Below are 14217 nucleotides of genomic sequence, written 5' to 3' on the forward strand. Positions count from 1 at the left end.
AACCCACAAAGTCCCTCCAGAATGTCTCAGAGAAAGCACAGATCATCCCAGGGAAAAAAAAAACACAAACTCCACCCCAGAATGTCCCTGAAAAAAGCCCAGAAGGAACCCCAGAATGTCCCAGGAAAAAGCCCAGAATGTCCCAGGAAAACACTCACAAAGTGCCACCAGAAAGCCCCTGAAAAAACCCCACAAAGTCCCAGGAAAAAGCCCAGAACATCCCTGGAAAAAACCCCACAAAGTCGCCCCAGAATGTCCCAGAAAAAACCCAGAAGGAACCCAGAAGGTCCCAGGAAAAAGCCCAGAATGTCCCAGGAAAAGTCCCAGGAAATAAACCCAAAAGTCCCAGGAAATAAACCCCAAAAGTCCCAGGAAATAAACCCCAAAATCCTCAGGGAATAAACCCAAAATGCCCCAGGGAATAAACCCCAAAATGCCCCAGGAAATAAACCCCAAAATCCTCAGGGAATAAACCCACAAAGCCCCAGGAAATAAACCCCAAAATCCTCAGGAAATAAACCCAAAATGCGCCAGGTAATAAACCCAAAATCATCACGGAATAAACCCCAAATTCCCCAGGAAATAAACCCCAAAATCCTCAGGAAATAAATCCCAAAATCCTCAGGAAATAAACCCCCAAAGCCCCAGGAAATAAACCCAAAATGCCCCAGGAAAAAAAAAAACAAAAGCCTCAGGAAATAAACCCAAAATGCCCCAGGGAATAAACCCAAAATGCCCCAGGAAATAAACCCAAAATGCCCCAGGAAATAAATCCCAAAATCCTCAGGAAATAAATCCCAAAATCCTCAGGAAATAAACCCAAAATCCTCAGGAAATAAACCCCCAAAGCCCCAGGAAATAAACCCAAAAATGCCCCAGGAAATAAACCCAAAATCATCAGGAAATAAACCCAAAATGCCCTAGGAAATAAACCCCAAAATCATCAGAAAATAAACCCCAAAATGCCCCAGGAAATAAACCCCAAAATGCCCCAGGAAATAAACCCAAAATGCCCCAGGAAATAAACCCAAAATGCCCCAGGAAATAAACCCCAAAATCCTCAGGAAATAAACCCCAAAATCCTCAGGAAATAAACCCAAAATCCTCAGGAAATAAACCCCAAAATCCTCAGGAAATAAACCCCAAAGTGCCCCAGGAAATAAACCCCAAAATGCCCCAGGAAATAAACCCAAAATGCCCCAGGAAATAAACCCAAAAAGCCCCAGGAAATAAACCCCAAAATCCTCAGGAAATAAACCCCAAAATCCTCAGGAAATAAACCCAAAATCCTCAGGAAATAAACCCCAAAATCCTCAGGAAATAAACCCCAAAGTGCCCCAGGAAATAAACCCCAAAATGCCCCAGGAAATAAACCCAAAATGCCCCAGGAAATAAACCCAAAAAGCCCCAGGAAAAAAAAAAACAAAAGCCCCAGGAAAAAAAAAAACAAAATCCTCAGGAAATAAACCCCAAAATCCTCAGGAAATAAACCCCAAAATCCTCAGGAAATAAACCCAAAATCCTCAGGAAATAAACCCCCAAAATGCCCCAGGAAACAAACCCCAAATGCCACAGGAAATAAACCCAAAAAGCCCCAGGAAAAAAAAACCAAAAGCCCCAGGAAAAAAAAAACAAAAGCCTCAGGAAATAAACCCAAAAGCCTCAGGAAATAAACCCAAAATGCCCCAGGGAATAAACCCAAAATACCCCAGGGAATAAACCCAAAATACCCCAGGGAATAAACCCAAAATACCCCAGGGAATAAACCCAAATGCCTCAGGAAATAAACCCAAAATGCCCCAGGAAATAAACCCACAAAGCCCCAGGAAATAAACCCCAGAACATCCCAGAAAAAAAAAACAGAAAAAAAAAATAGAAAAAGCCCAGAAAAGAGCCCAGAAAAAAAAACCCAAAAAACCAGAAAAAACTTGAAAAAACCTCAAAAACCAGCAACAAACCCATGAAAAAACCCAGAAAAAATACAGAAAAACCCCAGAAATGTTGTTCCTGTCCCTGGAGTGGCACCTGGTAGGAGTCCATGCAGACAGGGCTGCAGGCCAGCTCCTCATCCACGGCGTGCAGCTTCTCCATGAAGGCGCTGTCCCTGCTCTGCCTGGGCTTGGGGGGCGGCGGGGGTCCCATGGGCACCACCTCGGCACTGATGTGTCTGACGGCGGGCGGGGGGATCCCCTCCACCTGGGGGAACACCCAGAGGGTCATTCAGGGCTGGGGTTTGCAGGGAGAGAGGGAATGTCTTGTTGTGCTTGATGAGAAATGGAAAAAAAATTCCTAAAAGGATGTGGGATTTTCCAACTGCATTTCCTAATTGCACTTCCTAATTGCTTTTCCCAATTGCTTTTCCCAATTGCATTTCCCAATTGCATTTCCCAATTGCACTTCCCAATTGCACTTCCCAATTGCACTTCCTAATTGCATTTTTGCATTTCCTAATTGCTTTTCCTAATTGCACCTCCTAATTATATTTCCTAATTGCTTTTCCTAATTGCATTTCCTAACTGCATTTCCTAATTGCACTTCCTAATCGCACTTCCTAATCGCTTTTCCTAATCGCATTTCCTAATCGCACTTCCTAATAGAATTTCCTAATTGCATTTCCTAATTGCATTTCCTAATTGCATTTCCTAATTACACTTCCCAATTACACTTCCCAATTGCATTTCCCAATTGCACTTCCCAATTGCTTTTCCTAATTGCACTTCCTAATTGCACTTCCTAATTGCTTTTCCTAATTGCTTTTCCTAATTATATTTCCTAATTGCACTTCCTAATTGCTTTTCCTAATTGCTCTCCCTAATTGCACTCCCTAATTGCACTTCCCGATTGCATTTCCCGATTGCATTTCCCGATTGCATTTCCCGATTGCACTTCCTAATTGCTTTTCCTATTTGCTTTTCCTAATTGCATTTCCTAATTGCACTTCCTAATTGCTTTTCCTAATTGCACTTCCTAATTGCACTTCCTAATGGCATTTCCTAATTGCATTTTTGCATTTCCTAATTGCACTTCCTAATGGCACTTCCTAATTGCTTTTCCTAATTGCACTTCCTAATTATATTTCCTAATTGCATTTCCTGATTGCATTTCCTGATTGCACTTCCCGATTGCACTTCCCGATTGCACTTCCCGATTGCACTTCCCGATTGCACTTCCCGATTGCACTTCCTAACTGCATTCAATTTGGTTTTTCAGGAAATACAAAGGAATTTGAAGATTTGAGTATCAATCTCAGCATTATCACAGCTGATAAATTTGAACATTAATTAAAATCCTCCCAGAAACAAACTCATGTGGAAAAATATCAGGGAAATATTGCTGCTTTTGATCCCTGGGGGTTTTTGATTTTTATTTCCTGGACCACATTAAGTTCCTAATTAAAGCAGGGTTTGCTCATCCTGGGAAATAAAAATAATGCAAAAAAAAAAAAAATTTAAGTGTGACAATTAATATATTTATTATAGCTAATAAAAACCTGTGGATTTGTGTGATTTAATCTGCATTCCCAAGGAAATTTCTTTAAATTCAGATCAAAAATGATGGTGAAAATCAATGAATTTGGAATCTAAATCCTTCCTTGAGGAGAAGGAGGGAGTGCACAGTCACACAAACACCCTCAGGATTCCACCAAACTCACCTCCTGCTCCTGAGCCAAGCACAGGGAGCCATTCTCAGAAATTATCAGGAAAATAATCTTTATCTAAGGAGCTGACAACACTTTCCATTTTATTTTAGACTCAAGATATAAAAAATATATAAATATAAATATATATATAAATATATATATAAATATATAAATATATATATAAATATAAAATAAATATAAAATAAAATATATAAAATAAAATAAATAAATATAAAAATAAAATAAAAAAATATAAAATAAAATAAACGTGGCAGTGGGACCCTAAATCCACCTGGCAGCTGGAATGCTGGAATGTCCCCACAACTTTAGGAATTGATTTTAGGAATTGATTTTTTGGGGGGATTTTGGATGGATTAATTATAATCATTACCTAAGGAACTGACAACACTTTCCATTTTATTTTAGACTCAATATATATAAATATATATATAAAATATATATAAAATATATAAAAAATATATAAAAAATATATATATATATAAATATATATAAAATAAACGTGGCAGTGGGACCCTAAATCCACCTGGCAGCTGGAATGTCCCAAAAACTTTAGGAATTGATTTTTTTGGGGGGGATTTTGGATGGATTAATTATAATCATTACCTAAGGAACTGACAACAATTTCCATTTTATTTTAGACTCAATATATATAAAATATATATTAAAAAATATACATATATATAAATATATATAAAATAAAGGTGGCAGTGGGATCCTAAATCCACCTGGCAGCTGGAATGCCCACACAACTTTAGGAATTGATTTTTTGGGGAGGATTTTGGATGGATTAATTATAATCATTACCTAAGGAACTGACAACACTTTCCATTTTATTTTAGACTCAATATATATAAAATATATATTTAAAAAATATACATATATAAAAATATATATAAAATAAATGTGGCAGTGGGACCCGAAATCCACCTGGCAGCTGGAATGTCCCCAAAACTTTAGGAATTGATTTTTTTGGGGTGGTTTTGGATGGATTAATTAGGAATTAATTAATTAATTAATTAATTAATCAATCAGGCCTTACCTCACAGAGGGTCCCTCCCTCCTCATCAGAGGAGCGCCTGGTCCTGCATCTCTTGGCTCCACGAGGAGAGGAAGCTGTGCTCTCCACATCGCTCTCCAGCAAGCTCTGCAGGGCCAAAAAAATGCAAAACACCCTCAAAAACTGCCCCAAATAACATTCCAAAGCCAAAGGAATGGTACAGCACTGAAAAATGATTGCTGGAAGATAAATAAAATCAAAATAAATCGTGTTTTCCTGCCTCTGTGCTGAACACAGCAGCTGCATTTACCTCTTCTGCAGTCTCATCCTCCTCTTCATCATCAGGCTGGTACTCTTCATCAGAGGAGTCATCTTCCTCCAGGGGGATGTCCACAAACTGAGGGGGCTGCACATGAGAGGAGGAGGAGGAGGAGTTCAGTCAGAGCAAACATTTCAAGGTGAGGGAACACCCTGAGCTTAGAAATAAAATCCTGAATAAAGCAAAGAAATAAATGACTGAAAGGAAAGCCAAGGTGCAAGAAGATAATTCAAATAATTACAAATAATTCAGTATTTATGTGATGGAAGGTGGTTTTAGTGCCCAAGTCTGCTCCAGTTCACAAACTGAGGGGGCTGCACACAGGAGGAAGAGGAGGAGGAGGAGTTCAGTCAGAGCAAACATTTCAAGGTGAGGGAACACCCTGAGCTTAGAAGTGAAATCCTGAAGAAAGCAAAGAAATAAACGACTAAAGATTGGTAAAGGAAAGCCAAGGTGCAAGAAGATAATTCAAATAATTATCTTCTTGCAAATAATTACAAATAATTCAGTATTTATGTGATGGAAGCTGCAGGAGCAGCTCAGAGATGGTTTGAGTGCCCAAGTCTGCTCCAGTCCACAAACTGAGGGGGCTGCACACAGGAGGGAGAGGAAGAGGAGTTCAGTCAGAGCAAACATTTCAAGGTGAGGGAACACCCTGAGCTTAGAAATGAAATCCTGAATAAAGCAAAGAAATAAACGACTGAAAGGTTGGTAAAGGAAAGCCTGCAAGAAGAGGCACAAATAATTCAGTATTTATGTGATGGAAGCTGCAGGAGCAGCTCAGAGATGGTTTTAGTGCCCAAGTCTGCTCCAGTCCACAAACTGAGGGGGCTGCACACAGGAGGAAGAGGAGGAGGAGTTCAGTCAGAGCAAACATTTCAAGGTGATGGAACACCCTGAGCTTAGAAATAAAATCCTGAAGAAAGCAAAGAAATAAATGACTAAAGATTGGTAAAGGAAAGCCAAGGTGCAAGAAGATAATTCAAATAATTACAAATAATTCAGTATTTATATGATGGAAGCTGCAGGAGCAGCTCAGAGATGGTTTTAGTGCTCAAATCTGCTCCAGTCCATAAACTGAGGGGGCTGCACACAAGAGGAGGAGGAGGAGGAGGAGTTCAGTCAGAGGAAACATTTCAAGGTGATGGAACACCCTGAGCTTAGAAAAGAAATCCTGAAGAAAGCAAAGAAATAAATGACTGAAAGATTGGTGAAGGAAAGCCAAGGTGCAAGAAGATAATTCAAATAATTACAAATAATTCAGTATTTATGTGATGGAAGCTGCAGGAGCAGCTCAGAGATGGTTTTAGTGCCCAAGTCTGCTCCAGTCCACAAACTGAGGGGGCTGCACACAAGAGGAGGAGGAGGAGGAGGAGTTCAGTCAGAGCAAACATTTCAAAGTGAGGAAACACCCTGAGCTTAGAAGTGAAATCCTGAAGAAAGCAAAGAAATAAATGACTGAAAGGTTGGTAAAGGAAAGCCTGCAAGAACAGGCACAAATAATTCAGTATTTATGTGATGGAAGGTGGTTTTTGTGCCCAAGTCTGCTCCAGTCCACAAACTGAGGGGGCTGCACACAGGAGAAAGAGGAGGAGGAGTTCAGTCAGAGCAAACATTTCAAGGTGAGGGAACACCCTGAGCTCAGAAATGAAATCCTGAAGAAAGCAAAGAAATAAATGACTGAAAGATTGGTAAAGGAAAGCCAAGGTGCAAGAAGATAATTCAAATAATTACAAATAATTCAGTATTTATGTGATGGAAGCTGCAGGAGCAGCTCAGAGATGGTTTTAGTGCACAAATCTGCTCCAGTCCACAAACTGAGGGGGCTGCACACAGGAGAAAGAGGAGGAGTTCAGTCAGAGTAAATATTTCAAAGTGAGGAAACACCCCAAAGCTTAGAAATAAAATCCTGAAGAAAGCAAAGAAATAAATGACTGAAAGATTGGTAAAGGAAAGCCAAGGTGCAAGAAGAGGCACAAATAATTCAGTATTTATGTGATGGAAGGTGGTTTTAGTGCACAAGTCTGCTCCAGCCCCACAAAGACCTCAGCCTCAGCAGGAAGCTCCATCCCATCTCCCCTCTCCCTGCAATAATCCACTCACCTTCACCTTGTTGGCCTTCTTGATTGGAGAAATGTTCCAGGTTGGGATCACCTGGAGACAGCAAAAACACCGGGGCTGGGTCAGTCTCACCAACCTGAGGAGCCCTGAGCTGGATCTGAGGGGCAGAGCTCAGACAAAGCCTCCAGATCTCCCAAGGGATCTCCAGGAGGGAATTCAGGATGTTGGACACGGGGAGCTGGCTGTGCCTGCCCAGCTCACATCAACCCTTCTCCTTAAGGCTGATCCTCTGCACTTGGAGACTCAAACCAGATTTGGGCTCCTCTTGGAGCAAAATCCCTGCCAGGATCACAAATCCATGCACAGACACCCCAACAACCCCACCCTGGGCACCCCTGGGAGCACTTTCTGGGAATTCTGGGACCATCCTGGGCTCCAAACCTCCCTGGCACAGCTGCAGCCCCTCCTGGGTGCTGTCCCTGCCCCACAGAGCAGAGGATTTACTCACCCCTCCTTTCTCCACCACCTCCTTCAGTTTGGAACGAGTCATTTTGGGCTCCTGAGGGTGAAAACAAAACAACAGCAACAAATTCAGTTCTCTCCTCAAGGACAGACTCCCTTTACTATGAGAAAATTACAGCTTCCTGTGAAGCTTTTCTCTTTTTTAAAACTCATAACCTTTAAATTAATTACCTTTCAGACATCACCAAAACAACTCCTCACATTTGTTTTATAATTTATTCTAACAGGTAAATGACTTTTTGGTTCTCCCCCTTCTCCCCACATCCCATTTTGGCCCAGGAAGGCACAAACTGAGCAAGATTTTACTTACAAACAAAGGAATATCTTCTGTCTCACTGATGGCTGCTTTCACCATGGCCACCACGTGTTCGTTTGTGATCACTTCCTAAAGGAACACACAAAGCCAGGAATTTATCAAAGAGAAACAGAGAACACAACAAAACTTGGAATAAACTACCTGGAAATAATCAGTGTACAGCAGGCTTTGGAATTACACTGTGGCAAAAATTTCAATTCATTCATTTAAATGAAAATTTAAATGAAAAATTTCAATTCATTCATTTAAAATAAATTCATTCATTTAAAATAAATTCATTCATTTAAAATTTTTAAAATTTAAAAGAAATTAATGAATTTAAAAACATTTGCACTGTATTCTCTGTGAATGCTCCCCAGAATAAATTCCCAGCAGAGAGAAAGAAAATAGCCAAAAGAAAAGTTTCCCTGCTATCAGTAATCAGTAAAATGTGCTGATCCCAGCCACAGGAGGAATGCTGCTGTGAAGCTGCACCAGAAAACCTAAATCTTGACTAAACTTCAATTTTTAAGCACTCACAGGCTCCCAAATCTCTGGAGAAGGTAGGGAATACTTTCCAGTATGGAGTGTGTAAATCTCTGGAGAAAGTATGGAATTATATCCAGTCTTTAAAACATTTCATTATTACAGTCCAGGAAAATTGGGAGAAATAGGGGAAGGCAGGAGTGGAGCAAGGAGGAGGAGAAGGAGAAGGAGAAGGAGGAGGAGAAGGAGGAGGAGAAGGAGGAAAAAGAAGGAGGAAAAAGAAGGAGAAGGAGAATGGGGGAAAAGGAGAATGGGGGAAAAGGAGAATGGGGGAAAAGGAGGAGAAGGAGAAGGAGAATGGGGGAAAAGGAGAATGGGGGAAAAGGAGAATGGGGGAAAAGGAGAATGGGGGAAAAGGAGAATGGGGGAAAAGGAGAATGGGGGAAAAGGAGAATGGGGGAAAAGGAGAATGGGGGAAAAGGAAGAGAAGGAGGAGAAGGAAGAGAAGGAGGAGAAGGAAGAGAAGGAGGAGAAGGAAAAGGAGGGAAAGGAGAAGGAGGGAAAGGAGAAGGAGCAGGAGGAGAACCAGAAAGAGAGAAGGAAGAGAAGGAGGAGAAGGAGAAGGAGGGAAAGAAGAAGGAGGAGAAGGAGAAGGTGGAGAACCAGAAGGTGGAGGAGGGAAAGGAGAAGGAGGAAAAGGAGAAGGAGGAAAAGGAGAGAAAGGAGAACGAAAACCAGAAGGAGAAGAACAACCAGCCTCCTCCCTAAAACCTCCATCCTGCTCCACATCTGTTACCATACTCTAAACCCCAAACCCTGAGTTCCCACCCTGTGACATCGCTCCCTTCTAACCCAGCTCCCCAGCACCATCCCAGCCCTGTCACCCCACTCTGGAGCCCTCCCAGCGCTCTCCTGGCAGTCAGTCTGTCAGCACAGAGAGTCTGACAGCACCCAGAGCTCCAGCCAGGAGCGCTCTGACCCTGGCCCAGACTGCAAGGCCAGATGTATTCTATTGCCATCTGCATGGCAGCTGTCTGGTGCCAAGTGGGCAATGCTCCTTATCTCTCTTCCTGAGGGATCATAATCAGGGTCCCTCAGCAGGGAACATCTGCTGATAAGGGGCTGTTAAATGTCACCACATGACTGATAAGAACTATAGCAACCCATTGTGAGATGCTCTGCCCAGAGGGAGGAGCCAAGCATTCCTACATGGATGTAATCTGGAGATTCTGACACACCAGCACGGCTCTGCTCCACTGGACTCCCCAGAGGAACAGCAACTGCTGCTATTTCCACAGATCTGCAGAGGAGGAATACACCCCTTTCCTACAGGATCCCCCTGCTCCATGCCTGACACTCCAGGAGGACTGCAGCCCTTTTCCAACTGGACTGCTACCAACACCCTGACCAACAGGGTGTCAGGTTGTGTTCTGACTCTCCCAGCTCACTCCCAGTAGCTCCCAGCTCACTCCCAGTAGCTCCCAGTTGGATCTGCAAAGGAAGAATACATTCTTTCCTACAGGATCCCTGCTCCAACAGAACCACGCCTGACACTCCAGGAGGACTGCAGCCCTTTTCCAACTGGACTGCTGCCAACACCCTGACCCACAGGGTGTCAGGCTGAGTTCTGACTCTCAGTGTTGTTCTAGTGTATTGCACTGTTTTATTTTATAATTTTTTTTTCTTCCCCATTAAAGAACTGTTATTTCCTGCTCCCATATTTTTTGCCTGAGAGCCCCTTATTTAGAATTCACAGCAATTCAGAGGGGTGGGGAGGGTTTGCATTCTCCATTTCAGGGGAGGCTCCTGTCTCCTTTAGCAGGCACCTGGCTTTCCAAAGCCAAAGAGGCCCAGGAGGAGGAAGCCAGAGGCAGAGCCCCCACTCACGTGCAGGATGTTCCTCACGTTGACCACGGTCAGGTTGTGCTGCTTGGCTCCATCCTCCAGGGTGCGGTCCAGGGACTCGTCCAGTTTGATGTCACAGGACAAGGAGCCCTCTTCTTCCTGGCTTTTCCCTTCTCTTTTCCTTTTGCTTGCCTTCCTCCTCCTCTTCCTCCTCTCCACGTCCTCCCCATCCTGCTCCTCTGAAAAATCACCAGGAATGGAATCTAAAAAATCTCGGCTGCTTCGCATCGGGGCACGCAGTGAGAGGGCGAGTTTGGAAATAAACACAAACTGCAATTCTGCAGGAAACTTTGCAAAGATTCCCCTTGCTAAGGTTATCCTGCAAAATTCTTGCAGAGACTCTCCTTGCAAAGATTCCCCTTGCAAAGGTTCTTCTGAAAAATTCTTGCAAAGATTCTCCTTGCAAAGATTCCCCTTGCAAAGGTTCTTCTGAAAAATTCTTGCAAAGATTCTCCTTGCAAGACTCACCTTGCAAAATTCTTGCAAAGGTTCCCCTGGCAAAGGCTCTTCTGAAAAATTCTTGCAAAGACTCTCCTTGCAAAAATTCCCCTTGCAAAGATTCCCCTTGCAATAGTTCTTCTGCAAAATTCTTGCAGAGATTCTCCTTGCAGAGATTCCCTTTGCAAGACTCTCCTGGCAAAGGTTCTTCTTGCAAAGGTTCTCCTGAAAAATTCTTTCAAAGACTCTCCTTGCAAAAATTCTCATTGCAAAGATTCTCCTTGCAAAGATTCCCCTTGCAAAGATTCTCATTGCAAAGATTCCCCTTGCAAGACTCTCCTTTCAAAGGTTCTTCTGAAAAATTCTTGCAAAGACTCCCCTTGCAAAGGTTCTCCTTGCAAAGGTTCTCCTTGCAAAGGTTCCCCTTGCAAAATTCTTGCAAAGATTCCCTTTGCAAGACTCTCCTGAAAAATTCTTGCAAGACTCTCCTTGCAAAGGTTCCCCTTGCAAAACTCTCCTTGCAAGATTCCTCTGGCAAAAATTCCCCATGCAAAGGTTCTCCTGCAAAATTCTTGCAAAGGTTCCCCTTGCAAAACTCTCCTTGCAAGATTCTCCTTGCAAAGATCTTGCAAAGGTTCCCCTTGCAAGACTCTTGCAAAGGTTCTCCTTGCAAGACTCTCCTCCTCCAGAATGATTTCTAAACTGGCCTCAGCAGCTTTTTTACACCTTTAATGATGCTGTAAAACTCCAGGTAGCACACAGCAAGAACAGGTTACGCTTTCCAGGACTTCAAAAGGGTTTTCCTGTTTTGCTGGCTCACAGTAGGAAAAGAATCTTCATTTTCTCTGAAGCAGAGCAGTGATTTTTTTTAATAGCCAAAAATTGCAGAGATCAACTCCAGCAAGTTCCACTGAATTATGGAGCACAAGATTAAAATTAAAAAAGAAAAAAAGCCCTGCACCTACACAGCCCCCAGAGTTTCCTGGAGTTTCACAACTCCAGAGTTTGCTGTATCAGCCAGACTGATCCAAAACAGCCCCAAACCCCAAATTTCTGGGAGCACTCACCAGCTCTGGTATTCTTTGGTGGCTTCATGGTGGTGGGATTTCTGGCAGCAGAAACCTGCAGGGAGCTTCTCCCTGGAGACTCTGGCACTGCCCCGGGGGTTTCACCTGGGTACAGATCCCTCTGAGAGCTCACTTCCACCTCAGTGAACAGCCTGGGGATTTTCCCTGCAAACAGAACACCCAGCTGCAGGCAGAGAACACACCAAAGCCTCTGCTCCACCTCACAAATTAATTTTCCAGTGAATTTCCACTCACACAGCCACGGGTGTGATGCAGCAGCTCCATCCTGCTGGGAGCAGCCCCAGGCACTGAGATCCCACTGCAGCTCTGTCAGAGCCTGGGGATTTCTCCCCAGCACTGAGATCCCACTGCAGCTCTGTCAGAGCCTGGGGATTTCTCCCCAGCACTGAGATCCCACTGCAGCTCTGTCAGAGCCTGGGGATTTCTCCCCAGGCACTGAGATCCCACTGCAGCTCTGTCAGAGCCTGGGGATTTCTCCCCAGGCACTGAGATCCCACTGCAGCTCTGTCAGAGCCCGGGGATTTCTCCCCAGCGTGGCTCCAGTCCCTGCTGGACCAGTCTCCTGCCACAGGAGGGGCAGGCACAGCCTCCTGGGGTTATTCCCAGCTGGAACAGCTCCCTTGGGAAGCAGGGGTGGCTCAAACCCTCCAAACCCTTCCCCTCCTGCTCTGGGCAGGCCAGAAAACAACTGGGAGCTGCCCCAGTGTCCCTGCTGCCCTGGCACAGACCCAGCCTGCACTCACAGGGAGCTCAGCACAGCAGCACCAGAGCAGAGAGGATTCCCACTGAGAATCACAGGATCCACCCAGGCTGAAGGGCCAGAGGGGCACCTGTGCCACCCTGAGCTGGCAGGGACAGCCCGGGGCACAGGGTGGCACCAGGTGGCTCTGGGGTCCCCAGGGCACACACAGGGTGGCCCAGGTGGCTCTGGGGTCCCCAGGCAGGGACAGCCCAGGGCACAGGGTGGCCCAGGTGGCTCTGGGGTGCCCGGGGTGGCCCAGGTGGCTCTGGGGTCCCCAGGGTGGCCCAGGGGGCTCTGGGGTCCCCAGGGTGGCCCAGGGGGCTCTGGGGTCCCCAGGCAGAGCCCCCACAGCCCCTCTGGGCCCTGCCCAGGGCTGGCACTGCCCAGGGCAGCAGTTCTGCCTCCTGGGCAGGGGCAGCTCCTGGGCTCAGCCCTGCCCGGGGCTCTGGGGCCGTGGCTGGGCCTGGAGCAGAGCCTGGGGCTGCCCTGACCGGGGACACGGGGACAGACACACGGACAGACTGGGACAGACACACGGACAGACTGGGACGGACACGGGGACAGACACGGGGACAGACACTGGGACAGACACTGGGACAGACTGGGACGGACACGGGGACGAACACGGGGACGGACACGGGGACGGACACTGGGATGGACACACGGACGGACACACGGACGGACACACGGACGGACACAGGGACGGACACAGGGACGGACACACGGACGGACACACCGGGAGAGACACTGGGATACACTGGGACAGACACAGGGACAGACTGGGACAGACAGACTGGGATAGACAGACACTGGGATACACTGGGACGGACACTGGGACGGACACTGGAACGGACGGGGACAGAGACACGGGGACAGAGACAGACAGACAGAGACAGACAGACAAGGACATTCAGAGACACCCAGGGACAGACTAGAACACACAGGGACACCTGGGGACACCCACGGAAACCCAGAGACACCCAGGGACAGCCAGAGACACCTGGGGACAGCCAGGGACACCCGGGGACACTCAGGGACACCTGGGGACACTCAGGGACACCGGGGGACACCTGGGGACACCCAGGCACAGCCAGGGCCGAGGCCCCTCTCTCCCCGGGGCTCCTCTCCCGGCTGAGCAGCCCCGGCTCCCCGGGCCTTTCCCGCTCCGAGCCGCCCATCCCGGCCGCCCGGGGCTGAGGAAGGCCCGGGAGCCGCTCCCGGACAGCCCGGGCCGGTTCGTGAGGGGAGGGAACACAACCCCGTCCCACGGCAGGGACACCGCCACCGGCCAGCGCGGCCCGGGAGGAGAAACACCGGCAAAAACCTCATTTTCATTTTCATCTCTAACGCTTCCTTAGGGAAAAAATAAAAGAAAGAAAGAAAATAAACAGAAAATCCCCGGGCGCCCCTCCCGGTACCTTCCGCCGCCGCCGGGCTGCCGGGCCCCGCGGGGAGCTCCTGCCCGGGGCTCGGCGCCGCCCTCACCGCGGCTTTCCTGCCGCTCTTCGGCGAGGCCTCCCCGGGCCCCTTCCCCGCGGGCCTGGAGCCGCCTCCATCGGCGGCACCGGGCAGCTCCGCGTCCTCCCCGCGCTCCCGGGGGCTCGGCGGCCCCGCCGCCGCCGCCGCCGCTCTGCGCTTCTTGCAGGGCAGCATCTTCAGCGCCATGGCCATGGCGGGGCCGCTCCGGGGCTGCTGCGGGCCCC

The 14217-nt window shown here is 46.7% G+C and overlaps 1 protein-coding gene across 3 annotated transcripts in view; it reads right to left on the reverse strand.

The window, feature by feature from the left end:
- Positions 1-14185, reverse strand: part of LOC311164081 (GON-4-like protein) — a gene marked incomplete at its 5' end in the record, with an annotated part of 53272 nt that extends 39087 nt beyond the window's left edge. For all 3 annotated transcript variants that reach the window (XM_084223375.1, XM_084223374.1, XM_084223373.1), the window contains 9 exons: positions 2026-2196; positions 4701-4805; positions 4969-5064; positions 7081-7131; positions 7547-7597; positions 7871-7945; positions 10229-10425; positions 11752-11916; positions 13933-14185. In XM_084223375.1, the coding sequence (XP_084079501.1) occupies positions 2026-2196; positions 4701-4805; positions 4969-5064; positions 7081-7131; positions 7547-7597; positions 7871-7945; positions 10229-10425; positions 11752-11916; positions 13933-14185 (1164 nt within the window). The remainder of the gene's footprint in view (positions 1-2025; positions 2197-4700; positions 4806-4968; positions 5065-7080; positions 7132-7546; positions 7598-7870; positions 7946-10228; positions 10426-11751; positions 11917-13932) is intronic.
- Between the last annotated feature and the right edge of the window lie 32 nt (positions 14186-14217).

Source organism: Fringilla coelebs (assembly GCF_963513975.1).
Source record: "Fringilla coelebs genome assembly, chromosome: 29".
In the NCBI taxonomy this organism is placed as follows: domain Eukaryota; kingdom Metazoa; phylum Chordata; class Aves; order Passeriformes; family Fringillidae; genus Fringilla; species Fringilla coelebs.